At 40.5% G+C, this 13,203-nt stretch overlaps 1 protein-coding gene across 2 annotated transcripts in view; it reads left to right on the top strand.

Annotated features, from left to right (window-relative positions):
- Window positions 1-13,203, top strand: part of alk (ALK receptor tyrosine kinase) — a 410,695-nt gene that overhangs the window by 174,619 nt on the left and 222,873 nt on the right. The window contains exon 3 of one of the 2 annotated variants that reach the window (XM_030117063.1): window positions 8,257-8,409. In XM_030117063.1, coding sequence (XP_029972923.1) covers window positions 8,257-8,409 — 153 coding nt within the window. Of the gene's footprint in view, window positions 1-8,256; window positions 8,422-13,203 lie in introns of both variants that reach the window. The other variant, XM_030117062.1, reaches the window with a different exon arrangement.

Below are 13,203 nucleotides of genomic sequence, written 5' to 3'. Positions count from 1 at the left end.
TATCCAAACAGGTCTGGCAAAGTTCAAAACCCCCTAAACAGCATTAGGAAAACTTTGTTATCCAATCTGTGATCATAGAATAGCCTCTGTGCACAGTTCCACTACTTCCTGAACTTAAGGCTGCTCTTTCATTTTCTGTCTTACATCTGAGTAGTCACAATGGTCAGACACATCTGGATTAATCAATTTGTCCAATAATGTCAGACAGGAAATAAAGGAGCTTGTTTAAGTTCAGGAAGTAGTGGAGCTGTGCATAGAGCCCATTATTTCAGTAAATAGTATGTGAATGACGTGTGAGCCCTGATGAAAATTATTTGCCATTAGTTTTGTCATTATTTCTGCATAATGGTCAGAATATTTTACATAAAAAATGTAATTAAATGAATCTGTTGAAAAATGTTTATAGATTTCAAATATTTTAACAAAGAATGGAAATAGCCACTTTACAAGCTCACATGCCACAACATATCGTGAGGTTGTTGATCAGCTATTTCCACTATTGAAATGTGTTATGTTTTTAAAATATAAAATGGTTACAAATATGGCAGATTTTGGGCATAGTACATTTATTTATATTATTAGTACTAGCCACCATATACATAAAAACAGTTGACAGCACCAGTTGTCAAGGCAGCACCTTCTTTTATGTCTCTGCTGGTCATTTCAGTCAGTTCTTTGAAGTTATTTGTCATATCTGTTATGGGCAATTTGTGTTTACAGAAATGCCATTTCTGGTTCTATGTGATTTTATGATAGCTCTACCAAAGGGGGGACCATTGATCCATCACCCTACAGAGGCCATGCAGCTGGCCCATCACCACCATACAGCCTCAACACCTGTGGTCCATTGCCCTACAGCCTCAACACCTCTGGCCCATCGCCCTACAGCCTCAACACTTCTGGTCCATCGCCATACAGCCTCAACACCTCTGGTCCATCGCCATACAGCCTCCACACCTGTGGTCCATCACCCTACAGCCTCAACACCTCTGGTCCATCACCCTACAGCCTCAACACCTCTGGTCCATCGCCATACAGCCTCAACACCTCTGGTCCATCGCCATACAGCCTCAACACCTGTGGTCCATCGCCCTACAGCCTCAACACCTCTGGTCCATCGCCATACAGCCTCAACACCTTTGGCCCATCGCCTGGTGGAAGACATGCAGCTGGCCCACCACCAAACAGCCTCAACATCTCTGGTTCAACGTCTGGTGGAGGCCATGCAGCTGGTCCACCAGTCAGTGCATGGGTACCATGTGAGGATTGTAAGGGGGAGTTTGAAAAAATCCTACACGAAAAGAGAAGGATCGATGAAATCATCTCGAGAATAGGCAAGTAATCAAATAATTCTTGTAATCATCTTGGCATGTTTTTATTATGCTCAAAATGAAATTGCCTGCCATTAAATCTGCTTATTATTTATTTTAAAGAGTTGCAGGAGCAACTTCATTCCCTGAATGATCTTTGCAAGACATTACACGGAATAAATAACTGAGACAGCCCAATGCAAAACCTGCTACATCCATGCTCAATGATACCTAAGCTTTGCTTGAGCTTGCAATGCTTACACTCAGTTTTATTTTTTCATTTCATAGTTGTCTGACTAAATTCTCGGAATAGAAATTTAATACCAGAAATGAAGTTTTATCCAGTATCATGTACAGCACCTTTAACGATAACAGACTGTTGCTTACATTTGTATTTATGATTGTACCAAAAATCTTACTTGCTGATTTCAAATTCTTTCAACTGAAATGGACGTCTCACTGAGTTATTTCCTATTAAAGGGATAATTCGGGATTTTTGACATGAATCTGTATGGCATCCCCATCAGCAGTGTTGTCCATTCACACAGACTGACCCCTGACAGCGTCCAGTGAGCAGAGGTCCTGTCTGGTTTAGGTCCAGACGAAAGTAGTCCGGCAAGTTTGCTGGATTCACGAAAATAAAGTGTTTTTCTTCTCAAACCAATATGTGTTCGAAAGAGTGATATATTTGCATCACAAAACCGTTCATCACGAAAAAGTCAGACCTCGTAAATGCTTGGCACTATTTTCTCTCCCTTCATATCACTCCGTGCTGCCTCCAGCTGGAGCTAAGTTTAAACTGTAACCAAAGTGAAACCAGCGCGGCTGCCATCTGGAGGCAGCGCAGAGTGATATGAAGGGAGAGAAAATAGTGCCAAGCATTTACGAGGTCTGACTTTTTTGTGGACAAAGGTTTTGTGATGCAAATATATCTCTCTTTCGAACACAGATTGGTTTGAGAAGAAAACATTTTATTTTCAGGACCCCAGCAAACTTGCCGGACTACCTTCGTCTGGACCAAAACCGGACAGGACCTCTGCTCACTGGACGCTGTCAGGGGTCAGGGGTCAGTCTGTGTGAATGCACAACACTGCTGATGGGGATGCCATACAGATTCATGTCAAAAATCCTGAACTATCCCTTTAACCTTTACTGCAGTTGTGTATGATCTATATGGTAAGTCTTTTTGCCAAATCACTCATTACAGATTTTATTGCTCTTGTCTTACAGTTTATGTCCTTAGATGTGCAACTCTGCCTGGTTGAGAACATATCGAGGAGGCCAAGCTCAAGAAAGCCATTGTCAACAAATGTAGGGCAAGAACAGGTTCTAAGGAGTAGCCCACTGATACAGCCTGCCCTATGTGGACTGCTTTATCTCTTTTTCACCGTCGCTTACTTTTTTTTTTTTTCTTATTCATTTTCATGGACCAGTTCCTGCCATGTTGACACTGAGGTTTGGTAGTGTGTGAATTAGTAGTACTAGTAGATTCCTAGTTCCTTTTCACATGGTTTCCTATATTTGAGCCAAACCCAAGTGCAATTGTTCCACGTACCCCAGCGGTGCTGGTCACTGTGTTTAATGTCTGCAATTTGAAAGTTTACGAATGCTTCGTAGTGCTTACTCCAGCTCCATAAACGCTAATCTAAAGTTAAGCTTTCACACCGTTGTAAAGAGATCTCTTGGTGTAAACAGCATGATTCCAATTTTGTGAATGTTTTTTGTTGTTTTGCTTAAATAGTTCACCAATGCTGCTGCCCAAATACTAATGGTGATTTGATACATTATATTGTACAAATGGTGTTACTGAAATAAAATTTTCCAATTTTCAGTATTGAGTATGTTTTTGACATTATTTCTAATTACTAAAGATAATTAATCTTTAAATTGCATTCTCAATTTGTTCTCATATTTCTCAAATATGGCTCAGATATTATTCTCATATGTAGCTTCAGTAAGACATTTAAGAGAAATAATCAAGACATAGAAGAGACATTGGACACACATTGATGAGATCTCTTTTAAGGCTCATACTTCTTAGATTTGTCTCATAAAAGTCTCAGATTCATCTCATGTTAATCTCTTTTAATGCTCCTTCAAATAACCAAGACATAACTGAGATCAGGGGAATACAATTATGAGATCTTATCTGTTTATCCCACTTCTCAAATGTTGCTCAAATGGTTTTCTCAACTTAACCTCCTTTGTCTTGCTGATGTCTTGTCTCTTTTTAGCTTATCTCTTGCTCCTAAGGGACCCTTAGGAGAAGTAATTCAGATACAAATGATCACAGAATGATATGAATATGAGAAGCTCAAATTGATCTCACGAGATGAGATTGAACAACAGATGAGCAACACATTTTTCCTATGGGAGTAGACAGACGATCCATTTCACAACTGGAAACCAATATGGAAATAATATGGTTTGGGTGTGGGGGAAAAAAAAGGAAAAAAAATCAAAGCATAACCAGAAATGAAAGAAGCATTGGAACCCATCATTTGTGCGGCCAGCCGCTCTGAGTCGCTGCACACATGCAGGAGGTGGATGAAATATCATGACAGATCCTAATCCTGCTTGCTGTGGAGGAATCATCTCACTCATCAATATTCACCTGGCAGCGATGGCAGGAATGTGTAACAGTGAGCTGCTGCGAACGTGAAGGTTGGTGTCATTTCCAGCGGAGGTAAAAAGTGTGGAGAGAGTTCCAGAAAGCCTCTGTGACGGCAAGAAGAATGCAGATACTCGTATTCAAGGTATTGGTACAAACGTTCATATGTGCACGAATACCTTGTGCATATTTGAGTTTTGGAACTGTTTTTTTTTTCGGGGGGGGGATCACACCCTACAATCTGACCTTTAGTGACTTTGTCTTTGGTGTGAATTTCATAGATTCTCTGATTCTGATTGCCTCTATTCTGAGTCTTAATGAGATAAAATGTAAGGTGAAAAGCATTTATCTCATATTTTAAGCTTTGCTTTCAGGAAAAGGTCATTTCTTTCAAGAAATGTAAGATTTTTTTCCCCCTTAAATATATTCCCCCATTAATTAATCGGATCCTGTAGTTTTCAAGGGCATCATGGTTTTATTATAATATCTTATCTCGTGTGAACAAGCTGACTGAGTTGAGTGTTATCTCAACAGACTCACCTTTCCAGGAAGTCTCACACAGACTTTTAAAAGAAACTTTCATTTGAAACTAAGAATGATTCTATAAATGGTCTTTCCTCCATCTTCTCTCACAATGGTTTTGTCCATTTTCTGCCAGTGGATAAGTGGAAGTGTGTCAGTGTGGAGGCTGCAGACCTTCACTAAGTAACTGCTTTACAAAGATTCACAAACAAGGGACGTGTGTTTCTTTGATTTCTACCTTTCAAGAAAATGAAGCAGAGCAGCCAAGCTTTTTTTTTCTTTTTTTTATGAGTACAGCTTAGTTTGTGGCAATGATTTTGTAAAACTGAATGCCTGCTCATGCTACTTTCAATATACTGTATATTATTTGAAGTGTATTATTTTCCATTGTCCTTATAAGTACAGTCCATAGCTAATTCAAAGTAGTTGTTTATTTTATTTTATTTATTTTTTTTACACACTGCAAAAAGCATTGCAAAGCAAAGTTCAGCTCTATTTACCAAACTGTCACCTTTTCCATCCCACCTGAGTCTGCAGGCCTGCAGTCACTGATAACCACTGTGTCGAACGCCGGTGAATAACCCAATCAATGCCGACTTGAATTGAAAGTGGATGTGCTTGTTTGCATGTATATGAGTCTGAAGAGCTGTGCTGAACTCAGCTCTGTGTGACTCTGAAGCTCTGAACGGCTCGGCGCCCTGAACCGCTCCACTCCGCGGCGACATTTATCAGAAAAAGGGAAATGAGCTCTCACTACAACCTTGAACCTTGTTTCTCCACATCTCATCAGCCCCGAAGGTCTCCAGTGGTGACTTTTTTTTTTTTTTTCCCCTCCCTCAATGAACAGTTTTAACTATGTAAACCATTACTATTCCTGGCACTAAGTGGCTGAGAACCACCGCCGCTATGATTCCTCTGAAGGCAGCTGCTTCCTCGACTGAACAGTCAGGCCATTCCCAACCCGCCTAATGTAGCCTGGATGCCACCTCATTAGCTTAAAGCAGCTTTTAAGCATTCAATCCACTACCTCGGGCCGGCAGTAACCTTTAACTTTCTTCAAATATACATGCGATGTAGTAGCTTAAAGTGCATGTATTATAAGTATTTGAATCAACAGTCAGCAGACTACAAATACAACAACAACGTTTTCTAAAGCGTTGGGACATTCAAACTTAACAGAACAAATAATAAGTTACTCTAAAATGAGTTAGCTGCCTCGCTATGTTAGCATATAGAAAGAGTATTTTCTGACCTCTAATTCTGGATTTACGTATACTGAACATTTCATGTGGAAAACCGTTAACATCACTGTTTCTTTAGTTTTTTTATGTGCCTGTTAAATAAAGCAGCATACACCTAAGCCTTGTTGCAGCCTATACAGCCTTAAAATTGTATTTCCTGAGCTCAATGGCCTCTTTCAGCTGAATAACACAACACTTAACCACAACAGCTGCTTGAAATAGTTCACTTTCTCTCTGTGAGAGTGCTGCCAGGCGCCTGTGTTGGCTTTAGTGCCATACGTATATTTTGAAAAATGAATTGTTTATAGCGTACACTTCATCACAAAAGGTACATGTCTGAAACAGATGAAAACAATTTTACCACTGGAGAGCAGATCTGAGTTTGTCAGGGCTGTCGGTCCAAACTATCTCATTGGACCTCTCCGTGCATTTAAAACTACAAATTCACAAACTCAAATAGCAGGAAGGTATTGAAGAGGAACACATAACTTAATCCGCAATGTTTCTAAACCCGCTTGCTGGTTCAAATTGGCCGTTGATGCAATTAATTATATGAGGAAAAAGAGTCACCAAGCAGTTAGGGTCCTCTCTTTGGGGTCAGCTTTCAACTTTCTTCTAAGGTCAAGTCCTGAAAACTGAAATGGAGCAGTGACCTTTGGCCAAGTCCCTCCTCATTCCGTCCATCCGTCCTTGGGTCTGTCCATTTGGAGCAGCTGACTTGGGTGTAGAGGATGGTGCATCTTGGTCAGACACCCAGCGTTCCCGACAGCAGTAGCCAAACACACTGTGTTTAGTTCCACAGTGCCCGTTCAACAAAGACAGATGGAAGGCTGTTGATTCTTTCCCAATGCCTGTGGCATGTTTGTTATGGGCCGCGTTGACTTCAGTGTGTGAAATGCTTGTTTTCTGATGTAAAGGTATGTGTTCGTTCCTGCCATATGGAGATTTCTCCCTCAATGCCAGAATCTTTGTATTCATTTTTCTATTTTTTAATTCCATGCTGCTCGATCAAAATACAGCCCTATGCGTATAGCCAGACTGTGTTTACAACAATGTGTTGATAGAGGAACCGCTCCGCCACCGACCGTGACTGGATAGGTTACATTGTTTAAGCGTGATGCTTGTATTCGATTCACACAGAAAGTCAACACAAACCACACTTGAGACATCCTTTATTATCATTTTGTGAACACTTAATTCACGAGATCAAGAGCAGAAATAGTGTATGAAATCATGAATTAAGACAATGAGAATTTATTCAAATAAAAGCAAATTTTTTTAGAAATTTAAGAGGTGAGTAGTGAGTGAAAGGTTTCTGATTTCTTTGAGACAGTCTTGGGATCCTCGAAATTAGTGAGATCAGTTTTCAACATTATGCCAATTTCAACTCTGTACAGGGAAGGGTTTTAAAACAACTCAGCTACATTCATTCTGATAGTTTTCTCACAGTTCGGTTCAATTCAGAATACTTTGTTTGGTTTTCATCTGGCAATTTCAAGCAAGAGAGCTCGCAAACACAACTGATCTGAACCTTCTAATGCATGCAAAAGCGTAATTGTTAATTGTTAAATAGTGCTGCTTGTTGAATTTTCTTTTGCCCCAATGGTTAGATTTGTTTTTGTTTGCGATAGTTACTGAGTGGATAAAGGCTGGTGACCTATAGGAGTGGCCACATTATAAAATACAAACCTGAAAGCTGCAGTCCTTTTCTTTATTTGACACATTTTCTATTCTTCTTGTTTTTTTTAATTTAACAAGATTGCAGGCTGTTGCCATTAGTTAACCTTTCCTTGCCAGCACAATAGTCTCTGATGTTTCCATTAAAATATTTGCCTGTTTGAAGTCGAAGCAGTGTTTTCTATACGGGCTGGCTGCGCTGCTGACTTTTCGGGGAAAATGCATGCCATGCATCACAATATCATACTGCGGCGTTTCACTGACAGAGTGGAAAAACACTTCACCAGACTGACCAACACAGCCTTTATGCACCGTTCACGCTCCATTGAGTTCTTGGAATATGAAGACAGCGTCACCGTGTTCCTATCTGATGCTGGAATAAACTCCAATCCCTCCAGTTTGGACAAACAGCCTGCCTGTTGCGACCCAGCAGCGTTTAAACTGTGGCCTTTCAATCACAAAAAAAACCAACAAACATAATGTAGCAACATTAAATCTATTTAATTGAATACATCTTTCCCCCTCGTGGCACATGTAATTACAAGTTCCATTTGCTAATCAGACCGAACAAGGTGTTTCAGACTGTTTTATATTCTAATCATCTGTGACTCATACAAACACTTTACTGGTGCCATCAGTTTTCCTTCCCAGAGGGTTTAGATTAATAAGCTTCCAGTAAAATGGGTTTCAGCGTTCAATTTTTGACTGTCATTTTGTAATTTGGCAACGTTAGACCCGGATAAAACTTTTAAATAAACACACATACACGAAGTGATTTCCCTCAGTGAGCTGGAATAGGTTGTAAGGTCTTTCAGAGAGACTCCACGAGAGACTATTATGGTGAATAATGAGTGGTGCATATTTCCTCACACGTGAACTCCGCCCTTCTCCGCAGGTCACCAGTGTCCTGGCAGCAGCAGGACATGTGACCGTCAGGTGGAGGGCACCCCGGAGTTCACCTGGAGCATCGTGGCCGCCGGAGACCTCCGGGGGGAACGCGGCGAGAAAAGCGAGAAGAAGGCTGGAAGTCCCCAGGGTTGGGAGGAAGGTAAGACCGAAGGTATCACATTCTCCCATTGTCGGGGAATTTCATTTTCCAGCAACTTTCTCAAGCCTCCATGCCTCACTCGCAGATATGCTCCACTCATAAAAAGCTGTGTAAGCAATGGATCATCTATTGAAATAATTCATTTATCTCATTGTCTGTGATATTAAAGGTTTTTTTTTTTCTTTTTTCTTTTTCTTTTTTTTTGGGTGGTACTTACAGGATACCGCTCTGTTACATTAAACCTGCCCACTTCCCTCTACAATTACATAAATGTAGCACTCAACAGGCACTAGAACCTTTCTCCCTGGATGATTTCAGTGTAGTACTGCAATGAAGTTGTGTAGGCAAGGCACAATAGAGGTGTGACTTTTTCATAAGGTTTCCTCAGGTAAAAAGCTGGCGATGCTTTACTGAGCCGGTACTCTGGAACGTCTTGTAGGCCCCTGCTTTCAAATCTTCCATATCCTGCAGCATCATTCATTTTCATACCTGGGAAGATGAGAAAACAGTTTCTCTCATCTTATCTCCTGAGGTGATGGTGAAATGGAGGGAGACAGAAGGGTCTATTTATTTCCTTAAATGTGTTTTTTTTTTTTTTTCTTCCTATCATGAGCTACAAGTCTGAGACCAGATGGGTGGAGGACTGAATGAAATTGGAAAAGTGAGATATACTGACTGAGAGAGGAGTGGGTGCGTGCGGACTGCAGAGGTGATTGATGCCGGTTACGTACATCTACTTTAAGCTGTAAATGAAGGCGGATGATGTGTGCGGGCTTATTTGTGTGTTCACTCAGGTTACCGCAGGGGAAGTAATGCATTTTAAAGTGGGATCTTATATGTTGCATTCAGGCTTGACGTTGTTTTTCTGATGAGCTTCCACCAGCTTTTTAACAAAGCAAATGAAGATTGTAACTTGTTGGAAATTGTTGATTATTATTCACAGAAAATAGTTTTGTATTGCTTGTTTTTGATCAATTAAAGTCGTTCCAGCTACAAGAATGACTTCTTCCTGCCGTTCAGAGACTCAGTGCTTTCTGTAAGTGAGGATGAAGAAGGCGGGTTGCTCTGGCTGATATCAGCTCTTATGACGAAGATAAGACTGATGTCGAGCTTCCAGCACTTCATTCTGGATGGCAGCAGCTGTAAGAGACACTCTCTATAATTGTAGATAAAAGCAACAGCAACTGTGTAAGAAAGTGATTGTCGGTATCAGGGAAGCAAACAAGTGATTTTTTTTTCTCTCTAAACTGCAGATCCTGTCAAGAAACGACTGCATTTGTTTCCATGCAGGATTTATAATAATGATTTATGTCCAATGAAATATGTAGATACTTCCATTAAGTGAATCTATCTAATTCTGAATTATGTTAACTTTTACTTTCCTTTTTTTTTTTTCTTTGTAAATTTATGAGATCATATCTTCACAGCTTAATCAGTTTTGGGATTATCAACTGTTAAATATGGTAAAAACACAAGATTCGCCCAGTTCCAAAACAAGGATTACGCCAGAACATTAAGAAAACCGCTGATCTGCCCATGTAAAATGATTATATTAGGTTCAATTTAAGGATGTGAAATCCCCAAGACCAAATGGATTACCTTAAAAAAAATGGATAGAATTTTCCTCGATACACTCAAAGAGGACAAGCAGTCCTCTGCTTGACCCTGTAACACACATTAACATTCAATCATGCGCCAAGTAGAAAAAAGTTAATAAATAGATTTTTTGAAAAAAAAAAAAAAGGAAAGAATATCAAACTGATCATGATTGAAGGTAGGCAGCGGCGAGTACAAAGGAAATATATGTGCATAATCATGTTCGAGCCCTCAGTTAGCCACAATGCAGTTGGCGTGTTTTGAATAATTGAGCCGGGCGAGCTGCTGTCTCCACACATTTCACTGGCGCTTTTTAAAAGAGATGGAAATAAGGGATGAATACTTAATGGCTGTGATCTGTGGAATCGCTAAAGCTGTTTTTCTCCAGTACCTAATTCATCTGTGGTAAGATGTTCAACTTTGAAGCTCATAAATGGGCAGTGTTCTTTTCTTGAAGAGCGTGTTGGTGGCGACAGTTGTGCAAACGGATGAATCAGAGGTTAGCCGGATCAAGACAGAGTTCGGAATCCATGAACAGAGGTTTGTTTGCAAGTCATATTTATGCCTTAACTTTGAAGATACAGTTGTGAGAAATCAAACTAATTACCATTGTGGTCACAATACCAGAATCTGTTGTCGTCTTTTCACTGAGTGGTATATTCCACATGGTGGAATTCTGCAACTCGTCGAGTGATTTTAATTGAATACCATGAAATCCATGCCCATCACTACTTCTTCCATTAAACTATAAGGTATATATAGCCTTTTTAATTTGTTTGTTTGATTTGTTAAGTTGAAATTTGCAGCACTTTTGCCGTTTGAAGTTTAATCCTGCTTATTGTGTTGACCACATACTGTTTGGTGCAGGGTCAACACAGCACGGCAGAGAGAATTTCATATGTATACAGATTAAGAATATAATGTTCAGCCCCTTCATTAAGTTTAGGGGACTTTCTGTGTGCAGTTTGCTCTGGTTTCCTTTCACATGTCAAAAATCAAGAAATGCGGGCTAAACACTGACTCCGTACTGCACTCAGCTGTGTGTGTGTTTGTCCAGTGTACAGCGTGCCTTGCTTCTGCCCTTCGTCAGCTAAAGTTCTGACAACCCTGAGTTGAACCAACATATATGGACGGACCTGCATGAATAAATGTAAATCCATTAGGGCCAAAATAGCATCGTTAATGTCCAAGCTTGCAAGGTAGCATCAGCATCTTCTTGTTTTAAATCATGCATTACATTTGCACCGCTACTTTCGTCAGGACTGCATTAGTAATCAATATGATAAAGACTGTAACACAATTTTATTTACATTTCTAACTCTTTACCTGCGTTGCACATGAAGAGTTGTTATTTCGTTGAACACATGTATTTCACTCCTGCATCATTTTCCATTTATTTCTCAGCTGGAGCACTTTAATTATACAGCAATGTGCATATTGTCAAAACAGCCCCAACTGATGGAGACTTTTCAAAGTGTCTCAGCAGTTTGTATTTGCAGTAGCTGCGAAGATAACACTTTTTTTTTTTTTTCCCAGTTCGCCAGCTGGTTACCAGGAAGTGACATGCAGCTGTGACTGTGGAAGGAGGAAAAGCATGTGGAATAGACATCCTTTTAATAAAACTGTGCCAAAATCTCAGCGCCAAACATGTCCTCAGTGACAGCCAATCAAGCTGACTGAAAATGAATCACCTCTGTCGTGTGCTGGAGAGGTTTTTGAATTGAGGAGCAGAGGAAGAGGCGAAACAAAGACGACAAGAAAAAAGAAGGGAAAAAAAAAAAAAACGTCTGAATGTGTGCCCTTTCGGTCGTCTCAATCCCGCGTCTGCCCCCCAATGTCTCCTGCCAAAGAAAGTGTGAATATGATTACACATTGATTTCTCGCTCTCACACACAGAATAAGAGAGGCATGGGAGCCGACTGGCAGGAGGATATATCTAGTAGGACGCTGTTTGCTGGAGCAGTTGATTTGTTTGTTTGTAATGGAGTGGCCCTGAGGCTGTCTGTCATCTGCCAACTCAGGGAGTCATCTGGATTTTCTTAGCCGGTCTGAGCATTATAGGATTGGCGATAAATAGGAAAAAAAAAAAAAATTGTAGAGGGAGCTTGGCTCTAGCTTACAGGAGCTAATGTTCTTATCCTACATCCTAGTTTCATTGCTTGGAGTTGAAAAAAAAAAAAAAAAAGCAGTTTCAGCACAGCAGTAGGCCTGTAAGACCATTGAAGAACCAACTGCTTTTTGCCCCAGTTAAATGTTATCCAGTGTCGCATTTATATTTCACACCTTGATCTACTGAATGCTTTTAATTGGCATGTGGAGAACATTATGAAGCCATACAATATAGACAGAGAGCTCTTTGGCTTTTTTGGAAAAGCAGACCCTATTATAATCACTTTTGTCCGTTTTATGTACGGATACCTTTTTATGCTTCTCGAACAGAATGGAAAGCTCCCAGTATATGGTGCTTTTAATTTCACACCAGTGTTATTGTGCTGCCAACTGCTGCTGTGGATGAAATGAAAGAGGCAGCAGGGGTGGATTCTCTGGACACTTCCTTCTCTCAGTGTATTAACATGAATACAGTTATTGTCCAGTATGTACCCTAAAGTGTGAATGCACAGTACGAAGGTAGCCACAGTGATATTATTGAATTTTAAAGGCTAATAACTCGACCCAGATGGACTGGCGAGAACGCCTCAAGTTTGTCTCCGTTGCATGTCTTTTCATAATTCGCCCCCACGCACCACTAGAGGGAGGGAGCGCGTTCAAAAGCTAGCCAAGTGTGTGTGTGCAGCTGTGTGGCACAGGGAGTGTTTTCGCGGCGTTGACAAGCACAATGACTGACAGACTCTTCATCAGTTACTTTTCAGCCAACTGTGAAGTGGCACTGTTTTTCTGGCTCAGTCGCTGTGGCTCTGGAAGTAAGCTCTGAGAAGAAAGTGAAAGCAGGCGAACAGGGCAAAGTGAGGAGTGCAGGTGGCGAGCATAGCTGCCCACAAAACTTTAAAGTGCCTTTAGCGGTGTCTCACAGACGCCCTTTGGGAGTATTTCCCTGAAGCTCCCTCATAAGGACGGAAGGACCCAAATCGACTCTGTTCTGGCACCCTTCAGAAGATAAAAAATGATAAGGAACACTGCAGGTGATCCTTATTTATTTGAAACTCTATATAAAGTTTCTCAGCGTTTGATTTAAAGCGA

The sequence above is a fragment of the Salarias fasciatus genome, chromosome 19 (assembly GCF_902148845.1).
Source record: "Salarias fasciatus chromosome 19, fSalaFa1.1, whole genome shotgun sequence".
NCBI lineage: Eukaryota > Metazoa > Chordata > Actinopteri > Blenniiformes > Blenniidae > Salarias > Salarias fasciatus.
The sequence above is the reverse complement of the archived record's forward strand: the minus strand, read 5'-3'. Positions and strand labels throughout refer to the sequence as shown.